The 21,741-nt window shown below is 33.6% G+C and overlaps 1 protein-coding gene across 1 annotated transcript; it reads right to left on the bottom strand.

The window, feature by feature from the left end:
* Positions 1-282: 282 nt before the first annotated feature.
* Positions 283-18,048, bottom strand: LOC142355018 (uncharacterized). Its single transcript, XM_075407322.1, has 3 exons — positions 17,879-18,048; positions 13,879-14,050; positions 283-818 (listed from the first exon to the last, which is right to left on the bottom strand). Exons 1-3 carry the CDS (start codon positions 17,916-17,918, stop codon positions 410-412), a joined length of 621 nt encoding a protein of 206 aa, XP_075263437.1. The 5' UTR covers positions 17,919-18,048; the 3' UTR covers positions 283-409.
* Between the last annotated feature and the right edge of the window lie 3,693 nt (positions 18,049-21,741).

Here is a 21,741-nt window from a genome sequence, read left to right as displayed (position 1 = left end):
TATACCATGTATAATTCTTAACAAAGAGTTTTTTATTTTAATACTAATCAACTTGGTGAAAAAGCCTCTCATATTTTTCCACGATCAAACGAGATGACCGTGTCTGTTCCAGCAGGGTCTGATGCCCTCAGTCAAACATATCTCCCTTATTAGGTATACTTTTCAGTGTCTTTATGACAAAATAGTACTTTTTAGTGTATTCCTTAGTGTCATAAATGCCAAAATTTTTCATTAATGACAAAAATAAAAAACTGTTTCAAGAAAAAGTTAATTGTTTGTTTGTACTCGATGTTATACATATATACTTATCACTTACTTTTTTATGAATGCCATCATGTTTAGAGTTCGTTTGTACTATTTGTTGCTTATGTTATTTGAAAGTGATCCATTTGAAACTCAAATTCATTGTTTAAGACTCCATTTCAACTTCGCAAACTCCATAACCTGGGCCTCTGCCTGTAGCTTCTGAATAGCAAGGGGTGTCGTATGCCTTGTCGGTACTCCCGACTTGTTCGCTCTTCATGCAGTACTCATCGCCTTCTCTATTATTCGGTTCTGGTGTATCTTTAGAGAACACTGAGTCCTCTTTATTGAACATTGAATGGTTCATCGCAATGGGTTCGTAACCTGGTACACGCTCACTGTACCAGTCGTAAACGCCAAGCCATCCAGTGCCGTTGCTTTGTCTTGGTCTCACAAAACCGAGCCAAATCCGGCTTCCTACAATGTATTCCTCCAACAGTTCTTCTTTCAGAAACAGTCGAATCGCCGAGATTTCCTCTCGGGATTTTGGCTCGAACACATGCACTCGGGGAGCACTGAAAAGTACAATGATTCTAACAGTGACAAAATTTAGGTGTTGGTTTTAAAGAACACGGGTAAACCCAGGCTTAGGCCTCGACTTATGAAAAGACCATGCTCGACAAAAAAGTGGTATGAAAAAGCCTTGCTGGACTCAAACAGCCGATTAAAAGACTTTAGCTGGACCTAATCATTCAGCTAGACTTTGTCTCGATCAAGTATTTTAATGCTAGACTTTAGCTCGACCCAAATATGATGCTCGACGTTACCTCGACCTAAGATGTTCATGCTTGACTCAAAAATAATACAACTGCACTGAAAATTAGCCATTGCCTTTAACGTAGTCAACGGGTTTTACCGTCCAAACTCTTCAATGTTTCTCATATCTTCTTGAAAAACGAACTGTATTTTTATCAATATAACTGAAAAAATAAATTTTGGAAGCAAATGAACTAAAGCATAACACACTATGATAAATATATTTGAAAAAAAACTTGAATTTTCGAATCAAATGCACTAAATCATAACTCATCTCATTGATGATGAAATGGCGATTGTTACAGCTTTCTAAACAACTGGAATTCGGTCGAACAAATTAGCTACATTGGTTAATTGCGAAAGGTAACTTATCTTAAGAATTCAATACTTCTTAAGATTATTTGACAAATTTCCACCTGTTTTTCGAAGGTGGACTGCCTGTTGCAACGCTGGTTTTATGTTGCTTGTAGAATTACACATCTACAAAAAAAATTATAGAAAAGTTTATTGTTAATAATCCCAAAAATGCGATCCTCGACTCATGAAAAAAAACAAAGCTCGACCTATCAAAGGACCATGCTGAACCCTAAATAATAATAATAATAAATTGTTTCCATCAGTCAATAAGTAGCTATTCACAATTACTTGTACAAATACAATCACATATTTGACTGTGGGAGAGCACTATTGGGCCGATGGCCCGTTCTCAAGTGTCTCGTTCAGTTTATCTGGATGAAAGTGATTCAAAATGAAGAAAGAAAAAAAAAGAGGAAGCACTATTTTTGAAGGTAGCATTAAACCTAGTGAAAACATTATTCTGGTTATGGAACGCCTTTGAGTTGTGATATTAAAACTCATACAACAGTCTGTTTATGTCCTCATTACCCAAAATATAATTATCTAGAAATTGATGACAGAAATTTTTTGTTTCGGCAGTAGACATGTTTTCAATCTTTTCTATTATTTCATCATCGTAACCTAGAAGCATTCTTAAGACTCGCCTTATCCTAACTATTATTGAAAAACTGTGAAATAGATTTTTACCTTGAGTTATTTTGTTTTTAATCAACCGCTTGCTTTTTTTGAGGCAATTTTGCATTGAGAAACCCTTTGAAATAGGTGAAATATTACATTGTCCCCTTATGTTTTTTAGTGTCTGCTTAAAAACCTCATAGGCATGTAACTCCGAGGCTAAATAGATCCTATGTTTTACTCTTTCTTCGTAAGTGCTTTCAAACTTTTTTCGATGAAAAATTAGCCGCACGATACGTTTGATAACTTTGTCTATTTCCCTAATAGTTGTGATTGTTGTTGACCCGTATATCAGGACTCCGTATTGTACTATTGGCTGTATGTATGTTTTAAACACTTTTATCATCTGTGATTCCCTCAAAACATTTCTTAGTTTATAAAAGATAGAACAATTCGACAAAAGTTTTGTGACCACATGCTTTGAGTGCTTTGTGAAACGTAGATCGTTATCTATCGTGATGCCCAGGTATTTGAAACTTTGTTTTTCTTCAATTTTAGTGTTTTTTATAAATGTTCTTGACACAACATTTTTTTGATTTTTCTTTACAAAAAGCATGCTTTTTGTTTTTTCCTTGTTCAGTGTTAGTTTATTTTTTATGAGCCAATCATTGACGTTATCTAGTGCTCTGTCGTGATCATCGTCAATTTTCGATGCAGAACTTCTGCTCTTCACAACAGTGTCATCGGCGTATAAAATAACATTTGATTTTTTCTGGAACAAACTTAAGTCATTCACGTAGATAATAAACAACAGTGGGCCAAGAATTGATCCCTGTGGCACGCCTAGTTCTATAAGATTCAGTTTGGACTTTTTATCTCCAATTAAAGTATATTGCGTTCGTTTGGACAAATTTGATTTTAAAATGTTGTATATTGGACCACGCAGACCATATCTATAACACTTTTGCAGTAAAATCTTGTGATCGACAGTGTCAAAAGCTTTCTTTAAGTCTAGAAAGGTGCATTTGGTTTTTTCACTGTTGTTGTGGAGATTTGATCTTATTTCCTCTTTTAAGGTTGCAATGGCATCGACTGTGCTCTTCCCGTGCCTGAAGCCAAATTGTGAATCTGAGAGAATTTCGAAAACGTTTAGGTAGTTTTGAATTCGATCAAATATAATCCGCTCAAAGACTTTCCCTATAATTGGTAGCAACGAGATGGGCCTGAAATTTGATGGGTCATCTTTATTTCCATTTTTGAAGAATGGTATAACTTTTGCTATTTTCAAACTCTCTGGGTATTGTCCAAGTTCTATGCATCTGTTAAACAAGAGTTGTAAAGGAGCTGTTAAGCAGTCAGAAACTTTTTTAATGAAAAAATAGTTCAAGTTATAGCAATCAAGACTAAATTTGTTTTTACAGTTGTTGATAGCGTACATTACGTCATTTGCAGATATCCATTTTAGAAACATACTTTGACTCTGGTTTTCTATCGTAACGGCACTTCTTGTTAAAAATTCTGCATTCAATTTTTTCCCAATGTTTGCGAAGAACTCATTGAACTCATCTACTTTATTTTGCGAGCAGACAACTTTAGAGGACTCTGAATTGCCGGCTAAAGATCTGTAGAGCTCAAAAAAATTTTTTTTGTTTTTTAGCGAATCGGTTTTAAGTAGATTTTGATAAAAAGTTTGTTTTTTAGATCTGATGAGAGATTTAAGGTTTTTACAAGTTTTTTGAAAATTTTCGTGAATTTGTGGACTTCCAGTTGTATCTGCCAGTTTCTTAAGACTACGTTTTTTCGTCGCTAAGTTTTTAACCTCATTATCAATCCAACTTTTGCTCTTTTTTTGTGTACGATATTTTTCAGGAAGGTGACTGTTTAATGCTTCTGTGAGCAATTCGTGAAGTTTTTTGAAGGCTCTGTCAATTGGTAAGAGTTCTAAACTACTTCTGTGGACCTCAAATTGATACCTGAGATCTTTTTCGAGTCTTTCTTTTGTAATTGGATTATCTAGGTTATGCCAATTGCGGCTTTTTAGAGCTTTAAAATACTTTTCTGGACTGCCATCGAGGTCAAAAGAACCTTCTACCGTGTGATGATCTGTTATGCTGGTTGATTTAAATTTTGTTTCTATAAAAAAGTTAGAAAATATTGCGTCAATGAGCGTACCTCTGCCATTTGATACCCTCGTTGGGTCGTTATTGCTTGATATACTGAGACCGTTTCCGGCTAAAAGGCTTTTTAAGCTTTCGGCTTTTTTGCTGTTTACTAAAAAATTCACATTAAAATCCCCACATAGTACGTCTTTGTTTCTGGGTCAACCATTAGGCTGTCGAGATATCTTTCAACCGTCAAGAAATTGGCTTCATTAGTGCAATTTGGTGGCATGTAAATACATGAGAACCAGATTTCTTCTTTTATGGTTTTGATGGCGACTGTTAGTAGTTGAACGGAATTCGTTTCTAATTTTTTAACTATCTGACAATTTATGTTATTTTTCAAGAAGAATGCAACACCTCCACCTCTTTTTTTACGATTGCTGGATATAATTATTTGATAACCATTCAAAGAAAAACATTTATTGTTATAGCTAGGATTTAACCAAGTCTCAGTAAGGCAAACTACTTCAGGTTTCTGAGACATGCTATTAATGTAAACTTCAAACTCGTCTAGGTTCTTAGATACGGATCGAATGTTTTGAAGAACAAATTGGAACTGTACCGGATTACAGATTCTTTTATTTGTCATTGTTGACGTAGAGACACTTTTCGTTATCAATTCCCTGCCATTTCAGTCTGTTTTTTTTTCTTGTATAAAACTATCAACTATTTTGATATAACAGTGCTTAATTGTTTTTTTTGATTTGTTGCTTGCGGAAATCACCAGCAACAAATCAAAACATTCTGTTTCATTGCTCTCCTGCGCCCTGTCTTCATGGTTGCGTAAATCACAACCGACAGGCCACCGCCTGCGAAAATCACAGGCAGAGGGCTGAAACAATTTTTAAAGATTTTTAGTTGAAATTGAGGTTATCTTATACATATATAAGCTGAATTTATGAAATTTAAAAAAAAAAATAAAAAAACTTAAGAAATGAGCAAAAAAGGTTTAAAAAACATGATCAAAACGTTACGCACCTAAACCTGGCGATAAGTTTCTACCCTAAATCTTGAGTTGTGCTCATACTATACACATTAAAGAAACCAAACAAAAATAATTGAGTTATGTTTTAGCTTTTTATTACAGTTACTGAGTTTGTGAGATGCCGTTTGTTCTATTCCTTTTGGATATTAAGTCGTTTGTATGCAGGTGAGTTGATAACATCGTCAGTAGAAGATATTTCGAAGTGTTTTTTCGTTTTATAGCATTGATTGAGTCCAAATCTTCTATCTCGTTAATTTTAACGAATTTTGCCTTTTCTCTACCATTTTCGACTAAAACCGAGACTGCACAGTTGTGTGTTGCAGTAATCATGTTTCGTTTGTTTGCTTCGTTTTTGATCTGAGCTTCATATTCTGGTAGGGGCTCGTTTAGATAGATGAATTTGTTGTTTATCCTGTTTTTTGTTTTTCTCAGTCGTTTTCTTTTTTCATAGACACTTTGTTTGTCGGCAAAATAAATAAATTTGCATATTACTGTTGGCAGTTGAAACTCGTTTCCGGAATTGGGAATAATGTGACACGCTTTGATACTGTCCTCAGTAATTTCGACCCCCAAGAATTTCTCAAACAATTTTAAAGTTTCGTGCGTTACATTACAAACTTGTCGAGCATCGAAGGGGGGGTTAACGATTAGTAACGAGTCCTTTCGCGTGTATCTCTCTTGCGCTCTTAGGCGATCATTAATATTTTTTTGCTTTGCTTTTAGTTCCCTAATTTCTTCGTCCTGTGAGTTATTTTTTGCTTTCAAGAGTTCGATTTCTTTTTTCAATACACTTACTTCTGTGTCTTGAATAGTACTCACGACAACCTCTGAAGCTATGGGTTTGGACGTTGATGATGATGATGTGGCCTCCATCTCCATTGCCGAGTGATAACAATAGAAGAAAAAAAATTAATAAAGTAAAAAGCAAATTAAATCAAAGATAACACTCAAATTGGAATCTTGTGCGATAAGACTGCAACAGCAAAGAAGGATTGTTCTTTTCAAGCGAACATTTAGAGTTTTAAAGTTTTCTCACAACGTTTCACTCAAGGTCAACCGACTGCTCTTCGCGAGATATGTTTCGTTTTCTATTAAAAATTGCAATTAAAAGATCTTATCTGGACCACGAAAAGACTTTACGTCGACTATAGTTAGGAACCGGACTGTGTATTTATAGTCAGTATTGGACCTCGTACTAGAAATATAAAGTCTTTCAGAAGAGGTTATTGAAATCAGCCCCGAACTGTTAGCGGTGAGATCTGATGCTTACGTTTATATTATCATTGCAAATGTGCCTATCTGTTTTTTGAAACGCTTTTTCTATAGTGCGCTTCCAGTGGAACGAAACTTGATAGCCATTTTAAGAGGTATAGGAAATAGTGGTAACTGTTGCCAAGAACGTGCCATATTAAATAGCAAAAAATTTCAAAATACGTACGAACTTGCAAGTTTTTTGTTGTCATGAAACGAGAACTTGGCATGATTTCCAAAAAAAAAATTAACCACGAAATAGCAAGAAATATCATGTTTTAAAACTTCAATGGCACACAAAAACACAATGGAGCACAAAACCATAAGATTAAGCAAAAATTGGCGAGAAGTATCAAGAATTAGCTGGAATAATTTTTAAGTTTGTAAGCCTGCAGATCTCCTTTCCCCTGACTTCTTTTTTGATAGTCTTTGTTTCTGGGGACAAGATACATCGAGAAGCGACCAGAAGCGACAAAAAGTGTTATCAAGACTTGTCAAGATTTTGACAAGAGCTCTCGAGAATTTTTTTTAATCTATCTTGAAAAGATCTCGTCAAGATGTAGCATGAAAAGTTGGAATTCCAAGTTCTTGGCAAGATTTGTCATGGTTTGCAAGAGATGTCAAAATCAACTATATCTCATCAAGGTATATCAAGTTCCGTTTCGACGGGCCTTTATAAAACTTCGATCCGTACCCGTTTTGAAAAGTTTTTGTCTCATATAAAGCATCTTTTTTCACTCCCAAAGAAAGAAATCGGCAGCTAAACATCTTTTTGAAGATTTGATGAACTTTAGAAATAGTTTTCAAAGCTCTGGAGTTATATATGATTCCACAGGGTGCCGTTCCACATGAGAGTAGTTAAAGGAAAATCTTGTTGCATTCACCACTTCAAAGCAATTAATTATAGAAACAATGCGTCAAAGTGACACAAATTATCTTCTCTTCACTCCTAGTTGATCACTGAGTGTTATCTTGGGGAATAATGGCCAAATTACAGCTCTATTTCAATTTTTGACAGAATCCTTGTTATCTTGTAAGAATTTGCCAAAAAAAGTTATACGGCAGAATCTGTGAAATTTTTCGGCAAAAAGTGGAAAGATATCAAATTTTTTTTTTCAATATACCAGAGGATATGTCTCGCAAAGTTCTGAAATTATTTCCGAATCTATACAATGTTTACGAAACTCAAACATATTAAAGTTTTTTTTTCAATGCAATTACAAAAAAAAATAATGCCACATTACTTTAAGCAGACGCTACAGTAAACAGAACCATGCGAGCTCTACAATCATTACAACTTTAATACTAAGCGAAGATTTCTGCCTAATTTTCTCAGTCAATTGACACGAAATCTGGCAAATAAAATAAAGGAAAGCCTTGCTCACAAGAGTTAATTAAAAGAACATGTATCCAGATTGGTCGCGAGATCCACTTATGAATGAAAGCATATTTGAGAGAGAAGTTTACGGTCAAACTTCTTGTAATGATACTTAATGACGACTATGAAAAAAATTGTAGGCATGTCATGAATATACTTTCATTGAAGGGGGAAAAGATGATATGTCTTATTAACAAAAACAGAATCCGCCATTATTCATGCAATTTTTTTTATTAGATAGGAAGATACTTTTTAATCTCTGTGTCCACAAAAAGTATTTTTTAATTGCTTGATTCTACGACTTTATGCTCTTCGATTGCTTTCAGATACAATTAACCAATTGTCATGCAACACATATTTTAATTCAGAGATGTTGACGAATTGTGCAAAAAAAAACACTTAAAAAACCTTTAATAATTAGTTAAGGCGATGTTTTAGATGGTTCTTTCTGACTGAAAAAAGAATCAACAAACAACAAGATTCTTGGCAAAAAAAGTGGAAAGATATCGTTTTTTTTTCAATTTACCAGAGGATAAGTCTCGCAAAGTTCTGAAATTGCTTCCAAAACTATACAATGTTTACGAAACTCAAATAAATTGAAGTTTTTTTTTCAATGAAATTACAAAAATATAATGTTACATTTCTTTAAGCAGACGCTACAGTGAACAGAATAAGTCGAGCTCTACAATCATTACAACTTTAATCCTAAGCGAAGATTTCTGCCTAATTTTCTCAGTCAATTGAAACGAAATCTGGCAAATAAAATTAAGGAAAGCCTTGCTCACAAGAGTTAATTAAAAGAACATGTATCCAGATTGGTCGCGAGATCCACTTACGAATGAAAGCATATTTGAGACAGAAGTTTACGGTCAAACTTCTTGTAATGATACTTAATGTCGACTATGAAGTAAAATTGCAGGCAAGTCATGAATGTACTTTCATTGAAGGGGGAAACGATGATATGCCTTATAAACAAAAACAGAATCCGTCATTATACATGTGAATTACTTTATTAGATAGGAAGATTCTTTTTCATCTCTGTGTCCCGAAAAGTATTTTTTATTTGCTTGATTCTACGACTTTATGCCGTGGCCCATATATAAAACTCTCTTTCTTTTAAATGGTCGATTCTATTCTTTTTTCAGCCATTTTTCCTGGGGAATCGGTCGAAAACTTTTTGCGGTATGCGACATGCAGAAAAGTAGATGAAGGAATTCAGCTGAAATTAGAGTTCTGAAGTGATTTCGCCGATTACAATCAGTTAACTCATTACTTCAAATACCTCTATCCATTTTTTTATTTGCGCAGGTGTGTTAGCTCTGCAAGTTTTACCTTGTTTAGAGCAATTTACTATATGTGTTGACGTTCCAGCTTGTGTTGTCCACTGACCAGACAAAAATTTAATCTGTCTATCAATTTTTACGTCTCTCATTTCAGTTTATTTTTATTTTCACTGCAGTAAGTCCAACAGTCACGTGGATCTTTCTCGTTTAAAATGTCAAAACGGCTTGGCCGCTTTTTTGTTTTATTTAAAAATTTTTTTTTCTGTTTATTTGCATCATCGACTAACAAAATTCACTTTAGTGGCCACAACTATTTTTCAGCTAAATATTTTGAAGAGGTATGGAGGCATTGATTTTTTGATCTGCAGTGCAAGCAAACCAAAGATCGAAAATAATTTATTTCTTCGGTAATTTAAATATTGAATCATTGTGTGTTTGTTGCCATATTGTATGTGCATCTAACGTGCAGTTTCTTTCCTTAACTAACCTACAATATTTGATTGCAAGACAAACATCTGAATCACCAATCGTATCTCAGACTTTTGGGGAATTTTCAGCTGCAAACTTAAGCCAGCTTTATTACAGTTTTTAACATCTGAATTGTAGTGGGACGGTTTCGGTTGTACAAATCGAAAGAGCATCATCTTTCCGATCGATTGTTTTTTGGAGTGTATAAAAAACAGGATGTCACTGGCAATGACACACGTGAAAACTAATGCTTTATAGTGAACGGAAAAACGAGTTGAAGAGCAGAGAGAAAATAAATTAATATTTTGATCATAAAGTTTTTCCGAGAGATGTAGGGGAGGGGAGCGGAAAAATGGAAGTGAGAAAAAATGCGCCAACGGAGTAAAATTTTTTGATCACGTGCAGCTTTTTCGAGGATATTTTTTCTGTTTTAAAAAACTTCTTCAGGTAAAGTGGTTTGTTAACGTAAATGTACATTTATGTAATTTTCGGTCATCAAATGATACAATTTTAGATGCAGGCTTGAGCTATATTTCAGATTCCTTCGTTTTAGACTCCTCCTAGTAGTTATAGCATTCTCATTCAATTTCATACGGTCTTGATTTTGTTCATTTTTCCATTCTTTTTTTTGTATTAGTTTGGTTGACGATTTGGTTGGGTTGATTACAATCTATAATTGTTTTAGTTGAAGAAAATTCAAGTAAATTTTGTACTTAATTAAATCTTCATTGAAGCTTTTCGCCTAATTTTTTGTACTTCCAACATTTGAGATATTTTTTCTCTGGTAGTTATTTATTTAGTGCTTTCTTTTTTGCTTTGCTAAATGAAAGAGAAATCAGAAATTTCTTAAGGCAGATTTCACAAAAAGTGATCCAACTCTTATTTTGTAGTTTTGATTTTGCGCATTTTATAAATGTTTTTAATTGCGTCATGGGATAAAGACCATTTTTTAATTAGGTTTCCGAACAATTAAAGAGACTGCAATTTTTAGAAAATGTGGTAAATATGTTTGCTGTTATTTAGGTTCGGTTCTTCAATTCATTCCATTTTAATCTGTTTTCTTTTTTCAAACAATGTGATATGGACCATTTTTTAAATAAGCCCATTATCAAAACTTTCCACAGATAGTAATGACTTCTTGCTTTTCACTTCTAACATGTTTCCTGAGTTTGATGTCTCAAATTGAATGGTAAAATCACGTAACTAAATTAATTGCGTTAGCAAATATTTGACAATGGTCCTGTTTCACTTCGATTCCTTTCCGGAGTCTACTGTTTATGTGCTTTCAAGATCTGTTCAAACAGATTTGTGATTTTTGAAGTCAGCTTGAAATGATGGCTCCGGTGATATCAAAACAATAAGTTAAGCGAAAAGGGGAGTTAATTTGCGGCGTGAATATTTTGCCTCCGACTCTAAGATAGACTGAGAAAACGGTGTCACCAAAATTAGCTTTTGCTTCAGTTTCCTTTTCTGAAATGCGGGGGTTTCAGTATTTTGAACTTTTTTTCAAATTGGCTTCTCCCATCCGCTCATAATCCATTCTAAGTCTTCTTTGTGTTCAGTCAAAACAGTTTATTGAATTGAATGTCAGGATATGTACTCAAAAATTTTCTTGTTTTTGTAAAATAGTTAATGCTCTATCGTTTATGAAATTTTTTCAAGGAGTTGAACTAGGTTTTTTCGATAGTACGCTTTGTGTGATAAACTTCTCTCGTACTTAAAATGTATTATTGTAGATATACGAAAAATTCCTAGAGCTAGAGTATGATTGGTTGAGTTCATTTTCGAGACTTGATGTCTGATACATTATAACAAAAGTGATTGAAATCATGCAAAATTTTCACACTAAATATCTGAACGAGCTATTGGAGGTTTTTTGATCAATTTAAAATGTTTAACTTAGCTTTTGATGCAAATTTGATGTTGATCGTTGACGTCATGACTATAAGATAAGCGAAAGCTATACGGAGAAAACTGATTATTTCCTAAAATTCAAATCGATTGTAAGTATTTTGAAACTAAAACAGTCAATTTTTGGATATGAAACCAAGATTTCAACCATTATCAATCAATCAACCATTACAACGTTTTGTTCCGAAAAAAAATAGTCACGTCGGAAAGCTCTCCCAAATTGTTGCATTTGTTCACACGCTACAAAAAATAACAATTGTATATAATAAGTCGTCTATATCCACACTATAGAAATGTTGATAAATAATGGTTCTGTTTTTTTCTCAACATTTTTGTAATAATCGAATCTTTTTTGGCAATATGTTCAAAAGTGTCAATTTATAGAACTCATCTGTCAATAAAACTTGAAATCGAATTCAAATTGAGAAAAAGAATTATCTAAAAGCAACTTGATTACTTATTATGTTTATATTGTTGATTAATTGATAATGGTTGAATTCATCGCCCGGACTTGAGTTGCAGAGCTTTTCACCGCTGAACCAGCATATTTCAAGAGTAAAAACTTAATGCAGTTCTGTAACATTGTATCTCCAGAACATTTTAAGTTTCTTTATGTGCAGTTTTTGTTCATTATGGTTAAATTGAGGTCATAGAGTTCGCCCAGGCTAAACTTATCCTGTATAGTCTGAAAATTACTCATTCCCCAAAATTAAGTCTGAGCAGAGTAATGTCATACTTTTGTGGCTTATAACTAGTAATTACTATAGTAGTATACACACTATTTATATTTAAGCTGGTTTGTAGGCAATTACAACAAAGACCATTTAGCTCAGTGGTTACGCCTTGCTACGCAAATTAAATGTAACAGGTACCCACGCGGAAGTTCGAATCGCATATGAATCAAACCCTGTTGGCGGGAGTTAAGCTGAACATATTATTTTTTATGAAGTAAATTTTACTCAAAAATCAGACTAGCCAGTGTAAATAGTGACATGAACAGAGTAAGGGCCATCCTAAAAAACAGAATGTCTTTAGACTGACTCAGCGCTGATATGCTCTGCCACCAACCTCCGGGTGGTTTCATATCTAACAATCTACTATTTTTGTTCCAAAATCAAAAGCAGCTTACATACAATCGATTTGAATTTTAGGAAATAATTTTAGTTGTTGCACAAATTCCACCATGATATCTGCTCGTTTGGGTTTGAAATTTTTGAAACCTAGTTTTCTACCGATACCGATATATCAACGAAGCTTTTTTTGCTGTTTTTGTCCATTGCGTCGGATGAATCTGAAGGAAAAGCTTCGTTTTTGTATATCTCATACAACTGAATTTGCTATGTTGATAGTTTGATTTTTGTCATCAATCTACTTGAATTGTTTCCCAACAGTGGTGCATGTTTTTACCTCACATTGCACCAGACAATTCCATCATTTCAAGAATTAAGCTTTATACATTGAAAGTAAAGTCCGCTTCCATCTCAATAGAATGGCTCCTCAATCGCTATGCTAGACTCTACTCACTTCCTCACAACATTATTTAAACATAGTTCATACAGAAATGATAGTTAAAACCCACATTAATGGAATGTGGACTATTTGCAGGAGTAGTTGCCAGTAGAATCCGCCTTTTTGTAGTCGCACTCTCACGAGTTTGCATAGACTGAAATTATGTTCACAATTTCGGAACAAATAAACAAATTTGCCTTATTATTAGAATAAAAGTGTAGTGGTTACTCCGTCTCTGCTAGTTGAGAATTTGTTGGTTTTTAAACATAACAAATCGTCGATGTCGCCGTTTTTTTCTAGCCAAAAACGACAAAATTTCCTATGATTTGTTTGTCGGTATCGTCGTTTTTGTTCTGTATTTAACATAAGAAAGATTCGGTATCAACATTTCTTGAGTCGTTTTTGTTCAGTCTTCCGTACTTGTGTTTCACCCCTGTTTACTTCATCTGCTATCGTTTCACCCCAATTACTTCACCCATCTATCATTTCACACCGAATTTAACCCTTTCCCGGGTCAAGGAAAAATCGAGAAAATTATGGAAGATAAGCTGTGAAAAGTTGTTTTCTTCACCGCAAATTTCGTACATAATTTTGCGGTGAAATGCGGTGAAATTATTTAAGTTCACCGCTAGAGCAAGCGGTGATCTTACAAAAATTCACAATTCACCGGTAAAATATGTAATTTCACCGCTACCTGTCGATAAAAGTTTTTTTCACCGCATTCACCGCCTGATTTGTGTAAGTTCACCGCATTCACCGCTTATCTTTCAAAATTTCCAAAATTCGCCGCTTATCTTACAAAGTTATCAAAATTCATCACTTATCTTAAATGATTTTGAGTTGAACGGCGGTGACACTTCGACCCGGCTTATAAATGGAGCACTTTACAATAGTGGTAACCTTTCATTGACTGGGATCTGCGTCTGACAATATTGCGAAATCTCGTGATAATCATTGAAACGCTCCGGCAACACTTTGAAGCATCTTCTGGAAATGAATCCATGTTGCGACAGGGCAGCGGAGTTAGCTGAATTTTTGTATCCATGGGGACAATTGTTTACAAACTTAGCTTCTGAAAAGAAAGTCATGTGAGTTTTCCCAATGTGAGGTTTTGAGTATACAACTTGTGTTAACAACGTTTACAAGGAATGGATTGAAAAACACAAAAACCTGCCAAAACCCTAATTGTTTTCGGTGAAAGAGAAGCGTCAAAAAAAATTCTATTAAAGTGATTATAGAAAATGATGGCTGTGGAAGTTTCGAAATTTACACTCATGAAGAGTTCAGTAACTAAAGACAGTTTTGATTATTGCTGCCGAGAAAAACAGAACACAAATTTACCAAGCTTTTGATTGATTAATAAAATAACAAAAAAGTTGGAAAGAGAAATAATACAAAAATTTTGCAGTACATGAATCATTACAAACCAATTTGATCCTGGTCCATTCTTTAATCCTTGCCTCGCTTACAACAGCGAAGATAAAGCACAAGCAAGTTAAAAACTGTATGCAGAAAAATCTCACTTCGAACTTGTTACTGCATATTAACAAAATCATATTTAGCGTTCGGGCTGAACATCATGAAATCAATAAAAAAAGTTCAAAATACATTTGTTGAGACGAACGAGAAAAACAACATCTGCTTCAAGAGAAGTATAAATTGATTGCTTTCATACAGTCCTCTAACAGCTTGATTTCATTCTTTTAAACCGACGTCTGCTCTTTATTATTATCCGCAACAAAATTTAAAATTACTAATTCGAAGAAAGGAGATTCTAGTCTATGCTGTTTGTTCAGATTTTGCTCCACCAATTGAGCACGACATCTGAACCAAAAAATTAAAAGGCTAGTCTCTCAAAATGTCTGTAATTGTTTTGCAATGGTTCTTTCAAAAATCAACTTAAGGTTCTCAGGGAATTGAAAAAAAAAACAATTGCGGTTTGAAAAAAGTGTATGATGATCAAACTCTGTGCATTTTGGCTCACAGAACCAGCAAATTACCCAAACTTGATTTTAATTCCAATATTTTGTTCATACAAAAAAGCAAAAAACATGAGTTAGAAAACATCTTAAACACTGGCTTGAATTGCAAGTGGGCAAGACTAAGCAACTGGAAAATATGACACTGGTCTATTCAATTCATAGGAAGGAACTTTCTTCACTATGAGTAAGGAAGTTTAGGAGCAGTTCGTTTAGCTTTCTTGTATCAATCGAATATATCAAAAAATTTGGATCCTTATTTCATATTTTACTAAAACTGATCATGTTTGTTTCGAAGTATTGCCAAGAAACTTTAGTGTTTAGTGTCCATGTTCCGAAGAGTTATTAATCTGTCTGTATTTTCAAGAGATTGAAAAGCAGAAATCGTCACAAAGAAGTCAAAATTTAATGGAGGTTACATATTTCAGAAAGAACAAAACTTCTGTTGATCAAAAGAGCGCAAGTTTCGAGAGAAGTGATTCCCTCTATGTGATTGAAATTATATTTTATCAAAAGTCTTATGGTCTAGTAAATAATCTACAGAAAGCAATAAAAAAACTAAGTTTGACTATTGATTTTGCAAGAAAAAGGAAGCTATGGTTTCATTACTAATATAACGCACTGCACAACCTTTAGTTTAGAAGGAATATTGAGTTTTTCCATTATAGCTCGAAGCAAAGTTGAACTCCGATTTTCACATATTATACCTTTCAAATGGCTTTAGAGTTACAAGAATATAAGGAAAACCATGACCTTTATTTCTTTATTATTAATTTTTTCATTGATTTAAATTTTGGGAAGACTGATGTATTGACTGGTTTCAATAATCAGAAAGACCCAAAAAGTTTTCCGAAATATTCAATAGGAAATTATCACTTTCGAAGGAACTATATTCTTCTAAATAAAGAAAGAAAAGCCCTAAAAAATATAATGAAAATTTAAACAGATTCTTAATCTAGTATGTAAAGGAAATGATACCTAATTGCAAAAAACTAGGGATGAGTCAAATGGTGATTAAAACATCAATTACGACGGCGATTACTGAGAAAAAAAGAGGCATCCGATCGTTATTTTAAGCCCTGAGAAAACAGCGAGACAGTGAGAAAAGTATGGCTGGCCGGAACAGTTCTCTGTCAAGCAACATATAGAAGTAATTTTACAAAAGTAATTGCCAGCTATTGGTCGTTCAGCACATTAAAAACTGCAGCAAATTTTTTGGGAAACAAGGGTATTACCTTTTTTCAACTCCTACTGACTAAAACGAACTAAATGACCCCTTTAACCGTTACGAGTCTACGAAACTTATGCTAACACCGACAGTTAGGGATGGTATGAAGCGACAAAACGAAAAGTATTTGCCATTCAACCCTTCTTTTTACGCGCAATTTAATAAAATAAAAAAATAAGTAGGCCATTGAGGCAACGGTTGGCATCTTCATCTTTATGTTCTGAAACAAAAAAACATACTGTTTCACCGTTGAAGGTTTTCAATCCCACTCCTGAGTTCTATTGCAATTAACAAATAATTATAAAAACTTTGCTACCCGTGTTGCTCATCACACGCAATTCCTAGTATTCATAATAGGTCATATATGGTTCCTGGTAATCATGCAAGGTCATATAGGATTTGTTTGATTTCTTAGTAGTCTTACAAGGATCATATATGATTTCCTAAAAATCATACAAGGATCATACAAAAAAGTTCAAACACTTAAAACTGTGTTTTTCATTTTCTTTTGATGTTGAAAAAATTTCTTGGAATTCATGCAAGGTCATATATGACACATGAAACATTGATTGCTTCCACAAATTGCGTATAATATAATCAGAAGACATAATAAATTTTTATGTCGCATTTCCATTCCATATTTGATTATTTTCGTGGGCTAAGAGAATAATATTCCAAATTAAATATACTCAGAAAACGAATTTGAGGTTATCTGCAAAAAATGTTTCAAAAATTAACTATTGAAATATTATATGAATGAGCATTTATAGGTATAAGCTGTCTTCAGATGAAATCAGAACTTCGTTTATCTATTTGGACATACTCTTTATTTGAGTACCCAACTTTGCAAATAATTTTGGATGTTTGGGTCTTTTGGCGGATCACAAAGTGATGCCGAGGAATCACATAAGTGATTCCTTGCCGAGTGAAATTTTTAAAGGACATAAATGGTTAAAAATTTATGAAAAATAGATGTATGATTCTTGGTATTCATACTAGGATCATGTATTATTTCTTTGTAGCCATACAGGGTTGATATATGATTTCCTAGTAGTAATACATGATTTCATAGTAGTAATACAAAGATCGTACTATGAAATACCTTATGATTTGTATGATATCATATATGATCCTTGTATGACTACTAAGAAGTGGTCACCCGGATATATTTTGTTTTTTTTATCCTGCAACTAATATCTGACTTCAAAGACACCTTGAAAACAAACAATTAGCGACGGTTTGCTGTTATTATTCTGTGTTCTACTTTACCTATCACTTATACCGGGAATAATATGGAAAATATGTTCATCTGAACCATGCCTTTTCCCGATTTAGTTAAGATAAACACCTGATAATAGCCATTTGTGGATTCAAGAGACCAATGAGGGGATCTAGTTTCCACAAAATAAGTTGCCTGATAAAATCAACCAAATGATCAATATTTGTATGTAGGTGCGCTCGCTTGTATTGCTCAACATGTTGGAGCCAGTAACCAATCAGTTTCCAAGTTCTTACGTTCCTGGGTCTTTCGCGATGCAAACAATTTTTGAATTTCGAAAAATGATGTTGAAAAAGATTGTTTGTATTCGTTTGTTATATGCTGCAGATTTCTCTAAAATGAGTGTGTTTTTTCAGCCATTATATCTTTTTTTATTAAAATACGTTTTCGAAGAAATTAGCGAAAATGACGTACCAAGTGAAATTAACAATATGAGTGGAAGAAGAAATAACATTGTTTCTTGTCTATGCCTCGGCTTATGTAGAAATTTTTGTTAAAAAACAAAACTATCACTGAATTTATTATTTTCTCTCAGAAGTATCAATGCAAACTATTGGGAGGTGCGGCAGCGCACTTTTTCTAAAACAACCGTTGTGATTTTTATTTGTTTTTCATTTTTATTTACGTGTCAGCCATATGGCTATCGGATCAACTTCAAAGCAGGAAAGCCCATTAAGGCGATAAATTAACAGACTAGGGGGAGTATCCTTCTACTAAAGAAATTGTGGTACCACTGATTGCGTTCTCAACAATATTGGGTGAGATAAATTAGGTTAGCAGGCCTGTGAAAACTTTGTAAAAACGTGCTCATAGAAAACCAAGACGATCCCTATGAAAAACGAATTCTTTTGATTTTTTGGATAGTAGTAAACACAAGTAAGAGGGCTTGTCTTATACTGGGCATAGCAAAGAAAGGTGAAACATTTTCCTGTAAGGACATACGTCATCAACTTCAAATTTAGAAAAAAAATTGCGTAAAATATGCAGCAATTTGCGTTCGACACAAATTTATGATGAAATATTCCGCATGATTTTTAAAACGGAATCAGGCTAACAGGTTGTCCGTCAGATAAATTTATTGAGATCAGAGTTGTAGTTCATTGGCGCTTTTCAGTGATAACACATGTCAGTAGGCAGTTGGAAGTTAAAATATACACCTACCAAATCTCAAAATTAACTCTCAATATCTCAATACAGCGAAACGAAGAAAAAAGCGTAGCACTTTTCAAGTTCGGAGCTCAACTCATTGGAAAAAAAGCTTTATTGCCATGAGGGGGGGGGGTTTGAGGTTGAAGTTCAGCCTATTTACTTTCATAGGTCGAGTCAAAATGTTTTTACTCAATCTGCCCAGTAAGATGGTTTCTTACCTAAGAATTGTCTAGAACGCCCCTTTCATAAGTCGAACTTCGATAGAGGTTTGTGGAGCAATCAGATTATTGAATAGTTTTTTCTGTAATAATCATTTGATATGACTCGACTACCAAATTGGAGAGGGCACGATAAGGTTTTGCAACCTGTTTTTGTGTTAGAGGGAGAGATATTCTTTTTTAACATTTGATTTGATTTGAAGTTGGGGATGGCCCCGATAAAGACAACTAACTCTTTTATCTAGACGAAGAAAAACTTTAAATCTTAATTAAACGATTGAGTTTTTGAAATAATTGTCACCTAAAGTTGGTAATGTGGTATTAATTGGGGACTTAGTTGACTTATTCTCCCTCAAACTATCAATTGCACTTTTCACTAGTTTACTAGGCGCTTTGCATAGCACTAGAACTATTGCATAGATTTTTTGAATGTTGTTAATGTAATTTCTACACGTGGATGCCAGTTTCTGAAATTTACGTTTGTGTTCCCTTAACAGTGAACTTTCCATTTCCTTTTTTTTGCAATAACACATTTTATGATTTCAAATTGACGATTGTCTCCAAGCATTCACACCAAGAATTTTGATAGTTCGTAAGCATGCATTTCAATAACAAAAAGGTATTTTGTTTTGAGTTCTTAAGTTTGCACGATTGCTGTTTAGTATACTACTCCGTATATCCATGGGCCATATGAATGCAGTTCATGCACTGTTTCTAATTTTTTAAATCTTTTTTGAAAACCTTTTATATTCCTGAACACATTTGACCATTTGACAAAATTATAATTCAATTTCAGATTTTTTCATTTCTCTAAATGTGGCCTGCAAAAAACACATTTTGATTTTTTTCGGCACGGCAGACAGACTGATGGCATACATAGTGAAAAACAGTTGTTGCAAACTGAACTGTGCTACACTAAATTGGGAATATCTTTCTCCGTTGAGGATTCCTTTCTGATAAAAAAACTTCTGCAGTCTCGACTTTTAGGTTTTTGAAAGTTAAGTTTTTTTATGTGATGATCAGCTGTATCAAAAAATTCTGGTAGGTCTAATTGTCTGCATTGTTCATTGACATTTTTGATTCAATTGGTTAATAGGTTTTCTGGACTTTCAATTTTTGCACAAGAGACCTGTTAGCGATAAAGCACCTTTGTTTTGGAGACAAGGTTTTATATTTAGTAAGCAGCCGATCTACCAGGGTTCTGTAAATTCTTATTTCAAATAGTTTTAAGACAATGGGTTTTGCTTCATAATTAGAGAGAGAAGTCATTTTTTTATTGGTTTTGCATACAGTTATTACCGTAGACTAAACAATATTAACCCACCCTGATCTCAACAATTTTTTTGAGAGAAATCTGCTTTTTAAAAACCAAAAAAATCTCAGAAATTGCGTCACTCAAGAACCGATTTACATTGGAGTAATTATTTTTAGGTCTCTATTTCATCTCTTTGTCCCTTTCTCATACTTATTTTTAATCAAATAATTATGTTGTATTAAAACTTCACCAGAAAAAAGAAGAACTATCTTAAAGCCTCTCGCATTAGCGTAGAAAATAAATCGACTTGATGATTATTTAGTGAAAACTTTTATTCTCGGCTTTTTCATTACCCAATTTGTTGATATTTTTGCGCTTCCAACTGTTTTTTTTTCTTTTCAGCACTCATTGGTGCAGAAATATATTGAAAAAAAAACTGTGCATTATTTTCAGAGGGCTTTAAACGCCTGTTCAATTGTCAGGTTTTTCATTAGCAGCTCGCAAGATAATTTCCCTTTGACCAGCCATAACAATTGACATCTAGTCGAATGTCTCAACAACCGAGTTGTTGGCACTTCCTCGACAGAGCTTTTTTTCCCCTTTTTTGCATTGGGAGGAAACCATAGTATTAGATTTCTGTAAAGTCATCATTTACTGTTGCTTTTGACACTGGATCAATTTGAGGCAAGTTGAAAAACGATGACGTTTTTTTTTCACTAATTGCGCTTCTTTTATTCCAAATTGTAATGTTCGAAATACCGAAAAGATCAATGAGTTCTTCCCCATATGGTTCAATAATAAAAAAATATAATTAAATTATTATATTTTTCGCTTTGCAAACAGAAGTCAGTTTATTGAAAAAATCTCTCAAAAACTTTTTTGTTTTGAGAAAAAAACAAGTCTCGTCAAAAGTCGTATGCCCGAAGTATCGAAAAAGATATTTATCTCATTAAATTTTACAATTTGGTTTTTGATTGTCTTCTAAACACATATTTTGTTCCTCTGTCGGTTTTCAAAAAAAGAATACAATATATTAAATTATTTCACACTTATTGCTTTCTATTCCAGCTGATGATGTCCGCTTCTGTTGAAACTGTTGACACACATTTTTTCGAGTAAAAATACAGAATTAAAGCTTTCGCGAATACAATATTTTAAAGTATTTCACACTTATTGCTTTCTATTCCAGCTGATGATGTGCGCTTCTGTTGAAACTGTTGACACACATTTTTTCGAGTAAAAATACAGAATTAAAGCTTTCACGAAAACAATTTATTAAAGTACTTCACACTTATTGCTTTCTATTCCAGCTGATGATGTGAGTTTTTGTTGAAACTGTTGGCACACATTTTTTCGAGTAAAAGTACAGAATTAAAGCTTTCGCGAAAACTTTGAAAGAAATACAGTAGCGTTGAACGCCTCAAATCTTCCACTACTCGATTACCAGCTTGAAAAACCAAAATTTGTATAAAATTGTTGTCGATCAGCTCTCGTAGCATAAAGAACAAACCTCAATATTTTCCCAAATTATTTCAGCAATTAGACTTACACGCAATCGTTCAAATAAAAGAAAACTTTCTGAGTTTTGCACAGAAGCTTGAGCATTAAAATTGTTATCTAAAATAATAGGTTGTTCAAAAAAACTGGAGGAGCAA

The sequence above is a fragment of the Convolutriloba macropyga genome, unplaced genomic scaffold (genome assembly GCF_964194025.1).
Source record: "Convolutriloba macropyga unplaced genomic scaffold, txConMacr16.3 SCAFFOLD_736, whole genome shotgun sequence".
NCBI classification, from domain to species: Eukaryota; Metazoa; Xenacoelomorpha; order Acoela; family Convolutidae; genus Convolutriloba; species Convolutriloba macropyga.
The sequence above is the reverse complement of the archived record's forward strand: the minus strand, read 5'-3'. Positions and strand labels throughout refer to the sequence as shown.